We start from the raw sequence: 11,011 nt of genomic DNA, 5'->3' as shown, positions 1-11,011 counted from the left end.
GAGAGAGAGAGAGAGAGAGAGAAAGGGAGTGAGCACTCATTTCCCACTCAAAACAGCAGCAGTAAATCACGTTTTCCCCCCAGCCCACAGAGAATGTAAATCAGGTATAATGTCAGCATGTGAATGGCTCCATTCATTTCCATTTAAGAAAACTGCTCTTGCACTAGTGCTGGCACAGATGCACAGATACAGTGGGTGAAATAAATTGGGTGTTTTCTTTTTTAATTTTTTACCTGTAACAAATGCACCATTGTATCCCTGCTCTTATTAGGATTTTATTGTAAGCACAACATTTATTATTGCCTAATAATAATTACTTTACTGTTATCTACCATCTTTTCTCACTTGATCCGGTTGCAACAGTATTTTTCCTTCCTTACCATGTATGTGTCCCTCTAAAGGAGACAATATGGTGAGAGATCCAGACCGGACGAGACGTGCCCGCCCTCCTAGCAGCCCCCTTTTAACTTCCGGTGGGTCAGTGGGGGGTTTGGGTAAGGCCTTGAATGGATCCTCAGCATCACAGAGGACTGGAAACTTTGGCTTCTAGTACCACAAAAACATATTGGTGGAATATGATGGTGTGAACAATGAGCTAGAACTTGAATTGACTAATTAAATTACTTTTGTCCACTAAGAGATCCTATTATTTTGGCCTCTCATTTCCATTTCTTTAATTCAAAAATTATATTTTTTATAATAATATATATTAATTTCTAAAATATATGTATATATATATCGTCACCTTCCTAAAATAATCGCCTAAGTCATTTTTTGACAAAAAGCATTTTCTTGCCTAAATCCTCTCCTCATGGTGCGGGCCACCTCTGGTAAAATTTCCTACATTCTCAGTTGAACAGGCATGTGATTCTAGCCTTTGTATAACTGCCTAAGTCAAAATATGTTCAGTATTTGGTTCAGTTTTTGGTGTTTTCTGAGAAACGTGAAAAAATGACTTAGGCGATTATTTTAGGAAGGTGACGATATATATATATATATATATATATATATATATATATATATAATATATATAATATAATAATATAATATATTATATTTTCTTTTTACAAAGTCTGTTCCCAGAGTCTATTACCGTAATTGAATTGCTACTCTCTCCCTCGATTTTCAGAGGTTTTCATAAATTAGAGCTTTTATCCAATCAGATTTCCCCTTTGCTGTTCCGAGGGAAACATCTACTGGCTTCGGAATCTGTCCCTCTGAGGCTGCTGTTAAGCAAATAGGGACAACATTGTTGATTGTCATATCTTTAGCCAATCGTATTTTGAGTTTACCCTGTTGGGCGTATTCTTTTATAACAGAGAGCCCTCTGACTGGCCCAGCCACCTACGTCGGTATTTTTTGGACCAGTTAGTATACGGTGGCCGACAAGCAAAACTAGCTAGCGTCACATAACTGTAGCAGTATCGTTAGTTTTAGTTTTTTTAGAGTTTAAGATGTAAATTTAATGAAAGAAAGGAGTGTGTACCTTTTCTTCAAATGATGAGCAGCTTTTGGTAAGTTCAATGGATGTTTTTTGCATTGTAGTTACATGATTTTTCAAGCTATTAGCCTACTGCTTGCTTTAGCTAGGTTGTTGCTGCTGGTGTTAAATATTTGAGCAGTGTCAGTGGGTGCTGTGCCTCTGTGTATACGTAGTAGCATGTGTGTTGTTGAGCCCCAGCAGCTTAGCTGGAATTTGTGGGGAGGCCTGTTGATTCCTAATTATGCTATTTGTGTTTTTGATCGCTTTGTGGTTGTCTTATGAGTATTTTTTTTTTCTTTTTTCTTTGGTAATTCCATTAATTTGGACTATATGTGATGCAGCATACTGCGTAAACATGATGGCTTCAGTCAGTGTGTCCATAGTATATTGGAACTCTCTAGGTTTTGAGCCTTGTGTTAAATCACTTCATTCCACACAATGATGTCCTAGTGTCGTGGTGATGTTATTCAAAGGTGGTTTAATTGCTGTAGGATAGTACTGAGGGTCTAGGTGTAAAATACATGGACCGCCACTGCAAAATACTCCTATTTGAATTACGCGTGTTAAAGCTTGTGAGTGAGGGAACTTACATGGTCCAGAGGAGATAGGCGAGTCCCTGAACCTGGCCTGGAGTCAGGAGCATCAAAACTTTGAGCATGAAGACTGAAAAGTGAAATAAATAGCTTATTACTTCTACAAGTTGCATGTGACCCACAGTTGATCTCAGAACCTGAAAACATGAAGGAGATTTAAGTAAGCCTAGTGTTTGTGACTAACCTAAAGGTAGATGGAGGTCGGTTGTCACGGTCTGCACGAACAGAGCTATTTCCAAAAAGTTGCCTGTGTCCATCTCTGGGAGTAAACGGTCGCTGGGTAGACTGGACTCGAAGGGACTGTCTGGCTTCAGTGATTATTTCTGCACTTGTTTTTCTTGCAGGGTTGCGCCGTGGAATGAATGGGCTGCAAATCTCAAGTTTTCTCTCCATAGAGGCTGTTTAGGCCTATGTGACATTTGCAAAGACAGTATGCAAATTACTTCAGTGTTTTATTTCATTATGCAGGTGGTTACAGGGTGTCTCACTGATGGGAAACATAAAAAATAGGATAACGCGAGGATAGAAAATGAACAAAAGGTGTAAAATGCGTCTGACGTTGCAATAAATTACATTTTAAACATGGCAAGCAGTGATGAAAGCAATACCCAGATTAATTCGTGTAAGTACAAGTTGCAATACTACAATGTAAAATGACTGCATTCAATCTTACTTAAGTAAAAGTATGAAAGTGTGTTATCAACAAAGTCTACCTAAAGTATCAAAAGTAAAAGTACTCATTATGCAGCAGAATAGCCCATGCCAGTGTTTTATAATATACAATAGTGATTACATTTAGAGCTGCAAATTATTTTCATTATCAATTAATCTTACTAAAACTAAGCTAAAAATAAAATGGTTAATCAATTATCAAAATAGTTGCCTCAGCATGAACATGTAAACAGCGTTTTAATGCCATAGTTAATAGAGGAGTCTATTTTAACTACGTTCAATATTGAGTAGTTTAACCTATAACAATGCATAATATTTTAAAGGACATCAAAACATGTTTTGTGTAAATCCTACTTTACAAAGAAACTAGTAACTAAATTCCCTCTAAAATTTGGTGAAGTAAATGTGTAAATTAGTACAAATGTAAGCACTCAAGTAAAACACAAGTACTTCATTGTACCTATAACACGTGCAACTGTGTGATAGTCTAAATATAATTGTCTAGGACTGCAAAGAACAAAAAATGTTTTTTGGGTTAGAATAGAGTGCAAAAAATGTTCCAGCATATGTCTGATTTCTGATGCAACTGCTGTTAAAAATGCAATCAAATTCCAATAATAATGTTTTAAATTTGTTTACGCAAAGAATAAGTCCAACAGTACAACCTCTACTCATTACATGTGGTGGATTTGATAGTTTTTGGATTTTATGGCTTTATGTCTGAGTGAATGAAAAGTCCCCCCCTGCGCGTTCACGCTCCGTCTCCATGGTGACCAAACGCTGCTCTATGGTAGCTTGGACAACAAACCCCAGAAGCAAAATAACCTTAGCATTCAAGAAACCGAGCTAAATTGTTTATTATTCTCCGTATGAACAGTTGAAAACTTCTCTTCTGTAGTAGTGTGCCCAACTAGACGAAGTGGTGGTGAGAAACAGTAAGCGTTTAAAGAAACCGGGCTTTAAATGGAAGTCTAACGTTATCTACTAACGTTAACGTTAAACGGAAAACGTTAGTAAGGAAAGCTAGAACACTTACCATTAACCCTTGTAAAATCCTCTGTGGGTGTGATAGTTGGGACAGTGATCATCCCAGAGACAAAAAACTAAAAAAAACAATCGCAACACCTAGCTAAACTTGGTTGAAAACTGTCAAGTTTTTCATTTAGTTTCAGCACTGTAGCCCGAGGAAGACACGTGCACGAGCTTTACTCATTGGAAGGCTCGCGTGACACAGTGACGCGCGTTACCCGATGTGCAGGCTGATGCAAAAGTATGTTGTGGAGGTCCTTGATTTGATAAGCTAAAGGGCAAACAACTACTGAAATTACACCGATGACATAATGTACATTTTGGTCCTTAAATGATGTAAAGATGCACGCAGTAAAATCAACCAAGTCTAACAAACACAAAATAAAATTGATGTGATTAGAAAAGTGATGTAGCCTACAAATATAACTGCGCTTCATTTCCAAGTTTCCCATAAAACATAAATTGACTGTCTTAATGAAAACACTCCATGACTAGTCCATGACTACACTGAAAAATTCAAATATTATTGGAAAAAGTTCAACTGGTTATTTCCTGGTTATTTGAAATGACAAAAATGTTGAATTGTGCATCATAATGTGCCTCCTACACACATCACGAAACTTGTGAAAATGTACAAAAGACATCAATACAACAAATACTGATCAGGGAGGCACACTATAGACTATAATGTATGTACTGGCTTTACTTAAGCTTTGACTGGATATGTTTCTCTTTATATGAAGCATTTATCTTGCTATACTGAGAAATATCTTGTCATTTCAAGAAAAGATGGTATAATAATTTGGTATGATGAGTAAAAAATAATAAATATATATATATATATATATATATATATATATATATATATATATATATACACACACACACACACACACACACACACACACATTCTCTAACAATCTTGTTAAAAAGAAAGGAAAGAAAGAAAAGTTCTGAGAAACAGGGAATATGTTTTATTTCAGCAATATGCTGTCACACATTTGAAATGTTTCTAAGACAAACTTTCACCGGTTACAGTAACCACAACAGCAGTTTTATATTAAAGACTAGCAAATGGATATATGTAATAAACACTATAGTCATAATTTGATAAAGCATATATGAAACAGCTCCACTGAAATAAAAACAATAAAAAATTGGCTTTATCATTTGATAAGTTGACCGTATCGGTTAAGCGCTCAACAAAAATTCAGTAGCAACTTCAAAGCAGATGTAACGGTCGTGTGTCATCTGTTTAGCTCTCTAAAAAAAGTCCTTCACACATCGAAGCACAGAGATTACAAACTTCAAGTGTGGCTGAGTAATAAAGCAAATACTGTGTATCTTGTTCATTTTGCCTTTGTGTACATACACTTGGAGGTTTTAAAAAGACATTTTCCAACTACCCTTCAGATACAGTCCAGTGTAGTTCTGTTGTTACCGTGGTCTTACTGTAGTTGGGAGTGGCGGTCGTAGCTGTAACCTACTTTCACCTCTCCTCTCGTCCATGTGAAAGACACACAAGTCCTTCTCTAATCCTGTAAGCCAGATAGCTTGTTCTATTGACAGATCCATTCTCTGTGACACAGAACAACATGTATGGGAAAATGATTGTAAGGTAAATAAAAGCAATCTGCCGTGTGTGAAAGACAAGTAGCCTTCATTTCAGCTGTACTATAAGTTACATAATTATTTATTTAAGATAAATGTGATTTAACAAAAGCTACAGAGAAAAGTTTTTAATAAATTACACTCTTATATTAACAGTATCCACAAAATTATAATCGAATACAAAATGAAATTTTAAAATATAAAATTTCAGCAAAACTTTAGTTTTGAAAACTGATTTTGCTTTGCCAGTCCGACAGTTGGATTTGCCCACCATTTTATCGCCGCAGAAGGTGTGACGTTTCCAAAATGAGTGGATACAAAATGGCCGCAGACTTACGCTGTGTTCGTCAGCGAGAGTTTCACTCTGTAATCGTGGTCCGCTGCAAGTTGGTCTTCGATGCAACAGTCCTGCTCCGGGTGCACCATGAAAGACCAATAGCTGGCTTCCACCCCTCACCCCCACCCCCACCCCCACCCCCCTGACACAGTTGTACAGGAGAAAAGACCTCCAGCTCTTACTTCCTCTGTCCGTTTGTTTTTAACCGTGCCATCCCCGCTCTCACCAGGCTTTACGAACTGGAACTCAAGCATCAGTGCAGAGAAGAAGTAGAATAAGATTGCTTCTCATAGATAAACTCAAGGTTCAGGAAGAGTACATGGTGCAGAAGAGAAGTTCATTCATTCAACTCCCGCTTCGCTCTGGGTCTCTTTAACCAGTCTAGATGGGCCAACTAATGTAAACACCAATCAGGTCTGTCTGGAGTTGCACATTCGTCCACTCGTAAACCTTTCCCCCCTAGCTTTTTATTTTTTTGCACTGTGAAATATACATCTGAACAATCTTGTGAGTCTCTGGTTGTATTTAAATAGCCTTACATGCTTCAGTCTCTTGGATACAGTGAACCTGATTGGCCGAGAGTGTGTGCTGGGCATGCCCAATCACAGAGCATCACCATGGAGCTTACCAGCCAATAGGAGGAGGGAGATGGTCTCTGTGATTTCATTGTCACTAAGGGAGGGGGAAACATACTGCCAGGACAGCTGGCACTAACATGCTAAACAGACTATTATAGTCAGAGTCTATGTGTCTGAGATAACCTGTGGAGCCAGATTGAGAGCGTTGTCATGGAGAGAAAAGCATGAGGTGGGTCTAAAGATGAAGCTCCTCTCACCAGGAGATACACAGTCCCATGCACACAAGCTCATAGTACACTCACGTCACTGTTATCGGCGTTGCTCACGTCACAGGAACGAATGGGTTGATTTGTGAAGCCACGTCCTGCTTGAAGGTGGTGTGTCTCCGTGGTAACCAGCTCCATCTCTGGCCAGGAGCTTAGACTGACACAGAGAGCCCTCGAATCACAGGACAGGGGCTTCTTCACTGTCCCTCGATTGCCATTCAGTCCTGGTTCGACCCTGAAGAGCAATATTTCTTATTCTCTCCATCTGCCCTTCTGTATTCTTCCTTTACTTTGACCTGCTTTTGACTCAGTAGCCTATTGTGTTTTTTTGTCCTTCATCCCTCCCAAAAAACACTAATATCTGTTTGTACTAGAGAAGCAATCGTATATCATTTACGTCATCCATTAATCTACCAATTACATTTTTGATTAGTCAAGTCATTGTTTGGTCTTTAAAATATCATACGTTGTTGTTGTTGTTTTTTTGGAACAGTCAGTCCAGAGATATTTATCATTTTTTTGGGCATTTTTGCTTGAAAATTGAGTACCAGGTATGTATCTTTGCTGTCAGGTCAGTCTAAAACTGTTTTTGTTTGATCGTGATTTATCTTCACAACGCTGTAGAATCCGCCCGTATGTATTTATTAAATCGTAGAATATATAAGTAGGTTTCAAGCCCAAATTGGCTGTACATTAGGTACAGAGGTACTAAAAATACTACTACTAATACTTTATAATCTGCCATTATTTAGTGCAGTCCACACTTCCATGAATATATATAATTTTGTATATACAGTATATAATATGACTAACAGTATGCATAATTCTGAAGCATTTGCTATTTTGAGTATCACCGTGGAATGAAATAGCTGTTTGGCACATCTGAACTTCAAAGTCCACTTACTTTCAAGATCTTCATGGCAATACATACACTTTCTACCCGTTGAAAAGCTGTTTAGAAATGGAAAAAATTACTTTGATATACGGAGTTTTCCCTTTCATATAGGCATTTGTAACATTTTTTTTAACAGTAAAAAAAGGGGTTACTTATGGTTCCTGTTCTGTCTGTTGACTCATGAGGCTGTTACACTCCTCATTCTGTTTTACCCCAGATCTTTTGTTATCTCTCTCTTTGTAACATTTCGTCTTTTTGTAATTCTTCACTCAGCTTTTCTATCAGTGTTGTACATAACCGCCTGAGTAAAGTTTTAATGAGCCAGCAGGTTGACGTTAGAACATGAAGCAAATGAGCGGTGAGTCGTTCAGCAGCTTGCTCATTTCTGACAGCGGGGTTTGTGTGCTCTGACACGAAAAATCCAACTCCTAAGTTTTCTGTGCTGTTGCTTGTGCAATATTACATATTCAGGTTTTGTGCTTAGTCAGAAAATCTAAGATGAATTAGGTACTTCAAGGGAAGTCAGTAATAATGAGAGCTGTCTCATACAGGAAGGACAGGAAAGAACAGTGCATATTTTGCATATTTTGTGGAGATAAAAAGACGCTACAGTAACTTCTCTAACTTGACAACAAGCACTTTTTTTCACTTGATCAGTGCTGACTGTCTGTTTTATTAGGGAGGAAAATGCAAAAAAATATAAGAATCACTTAATCTTGTGCAGTCAGTACATTGTATCCATGCAATCATTTTCCGTAGCAGTATTGTGATGTTGTAAATGTCAGGCTGTCCACATTCATGTCATGAGATTGAAGCGTCTTTCTACAGTGTTTAGTCAGAGATGGGCAGAAAGCCAGTCTCCTGCTGACTGTTAGGATGAAGAGTGAACTGACGCTGTACACAGACATTCAAATAAAGCAGACATCCATGGGAGACAGTCGCTGTCTTATCACTCAGCCCTCATTGTGTTCATGGAAAATAAACTATCTCACATGCAGACGTTAATGTTACCCACAGGTGAGCTTTTGAAGTGCCTTATTCAGGCATAAAGGAGATACACAAACACTTGAACATATGGGCATGTAGGTGCACAGTACAGCACGAGACACTATGAGGAAAAAAAAAAACATATAGATATAAAGACATAATTTTATTCTATTCTGAAAGTACTCTCTAACACATATTAACAGTAGTAATGTATTAAACCATTAAACATTTGAACTATTTTTTTTAAGATATTCATTGAAACCCTCTTTGTGAGGAGTACAATTTTGATTTAGGGCCAGATAGGAACTGGTCTTTGTTTCCCCCTGAGATCACCCTGACAGATCCCAGTGAGGCATGTCCATCTCATTTTGTATGCTAATCAAAATGTAGGCGACTCAGCTCTATCTTGATGTAGCTTATGTCTGTTTCTCTGAATAGATATGCGGGTGTGTGGGTGCTGACCTGTCCGTGTGTTTCACCGTGTTCCTCGCCTACATTGGTCCTCACAGTATTTTTCACCAAGGAAAACATGGCAGTTTCACACATTCAATATTAATCATAGGTATTAATCTCTTTTGTGAAGCATTTACAGGTGCTTAATGCTTATGCCGAGTGGGTTCTGTCTTGCGCTAGACATTTGCTCCCTCTTCATGTTGTTAAGCCTGAAAAAAAAAAAATTCAGTTATAAAAGTGAGCATCAAGGTCTGTGTTCGGCGCTCTCACGATAGGCTTTTCTCAACAAGCACACAGCTTGTGGAGGCAATCGGTGCTCTTTTACAGATTCTGTTCTTTTTTAGGCTTTAAGTGCATTTGAGTGCATATGCAAGACAATGAATAACCTTCTCCTTTTACTTGAATGTCTTTTGCTCATTTATTTTGCACAACCAATAGTTCAGATACACTCACAATAAGAAATGGTTTGTTAGCTTTCATAATTCTACTTAATATTGTTTTAAAACCTTGATACGTCATTACTCTTCCTACTTTTCTTAAAAATTATTTTGTACAAACATGAATTTCAAATGATGACATCAGAAGTTTATGAAAGTAAACTTACGCTTTACTTTTGTTTAATGTCTCAGACACATAATTATTGGCATTAATACCAGTTTGCTCATCAGAGGGAGATGTGCTTTTCTGGGGGGGGGGGGGGGGGGGGGGGGGGGGGGGGGGGTATGGGACGCTTAACAATGAGGAAGTAAAGCATATTTCAACTAAACAGTTATTTTTGTATAGATGCTGTGGTTAAAGGCTACTAGATTTGCTATTTTGGTTTCAAGCTGCCGCTTTTCTCTTGAAAGAGTTACACAAGAATTGTATTTGCTGCCCAGCTGCCTTTGATTCTCCCGGCAGACTGAAATGGCGTACGTATGACACGCCAGTTTGTATGCCATTTTTGCATGCATACTCTCTTTATAGCGTGTATATCAACGCTGTTTGGTCTCTATGTAGTTACATTACCTTGCGATAGCGTGTTAATTTGCACCATAGCGAGTAGTATGAAAGACGAAAATCGTCATAGGGAGATTGGTTGGGGTGGTAGATGGGTAAAACACAAGACTTTCACCCAGGAGACCAGGGATCGTGTCCCACGTGTCACGTTTCCTTCTTTTTTTCCTAAAGCCAACCCCGTTATTCTTTTCCTAAACCCAACCGTGTGTCACGTGTCCTAAACTCAACTGTTGCTTTCTTCTCGTTAAAACACGGCAAGTGGCGTGTATGTTTACGTCCCCTGTATACAGCGTAGACATACAAGTCGATAGCTCAAAATGTGTACAGATAACACGCCACTCTGCTTAAGAAAGTCGCCGTGTATGTTTACGCAAAGTCATGAAGTCATGTTGCAAATGGAGAATCTTTATTCACAAGCCATTTTTTTTGGTCTTTTAGACATCTCTCTAAAACAGGTTTTTTTATAGTTAAAAAAGCACAATTAAAAGGGTTGCAATTTGGAAACTAAGCATTTTAAGAGCAACAAATACTTAGATGAACAAGATAAGAAACTGTTATGATTGCACAATGTGGAAATGGGCCTGTAAGCCGCACTGTACATGCTTGGTTGCTAAAATTGTGGAATGTGGTGGAAAAACATTAGGTACCTAGGTGCTTATAAGCCTCATGGCAACAAATAAGACAAATGCCAATACAGAATTGCCTTTAAAAGTGTACTGATGCATGCTGACAGGAGGGTGTCACATCATTTCTCTGCTTATCACACAGGAAAACCTCCCCTTTGACCCCTGCTGTACTTGCAGACACACACAGAAAGGCTGAGCAACACAAAACTAAGAACACAGGACACAGTCGCTCATACTGAGCATTTCCATCAAAAGCACAAGTGTCGACTCAAGCCCAAACCACACTTTTTTTTAACATCCAGCAAAAACTGTCAACAAATTCTAAAATGTTAAAAGTATCTAACCGACTAAAAGGACTGAACCCCCGTGCACCAGGATGACCTCCTGTGTCTCTATAGCAGGACATTCTGCAGATCATTTTATGGAGCTCTATAGTAACCTGCACTATATTAACTGACACACACACACACACACACACACAC

At 38.3% G+C, this 11,011-nt stretch overlaps 1 protein-coding gene and 1 long non-coding RNA gene across 2 annotated transcripts in view; one reads left to right on the top strand and one right to left on the bottom strand.

Moving 5' to 3' along the window:
• The window catches only part of armc2 (armadillo repeat containing 2), a 19,866-nt gene extending 15,888 nt beyond the window's left edge, over nucleotides 1-3,978 (bottom strand). Inside the window, 4 exon segments of the mRNA XM_032543014.1 lie at nucleotides 381-546; nucleotides 2,074-2,146; nucleotides 2,261-2,484; nucleotides 3,785-3,978. Of these exon segments, the coding sequence (XP_032398905.1) occupies nucleotides 381-546; nucleotides 2,074-2,146; nucleotides 2,261-2,469 (448 nt within the window). The 5' untranslated portion in view covers nucleotides 2,470-2,484; nucleotides 3,785-3,978.
• LOC116706278 (uncharacterized) lies at nucleotides 2,620-10,274 on the top strand. Its single transcript, XR_004336192.1, has 3 exons — nucleotides 2,620-2,634; nucleotides 6,792-6,796; nucleotides 9,947-10,274. It is a non-coding gene; the product is annotated as an uncharacterized LOC116706278 (long non-coding RNA).
• The last annotated feature ends 737 nt before the right edge of the window (nucleotides 10,275-11,011 follow it).

Source organism: Etheostoma spectabile, chromosome 18, assembly GCF_008692095.1.
Source record: "Etheostoma spectabile isolate EspeVRDwgs_2016 chromosome 18, UIUC_Espe_1.0, whole genome shotgun sequence".
Lineage (NCBI taxonomy): Eukaryota > Metazoa > Chordata > Actinopteri > Perciformes > Percidae > Etheostoma > Etheostoma spectabile.
The sequence above is the reverse complement of the archived record's forward strand: the minus strand, read 5'-3'. Positions and strand labels throughout refer to the sequence as shown.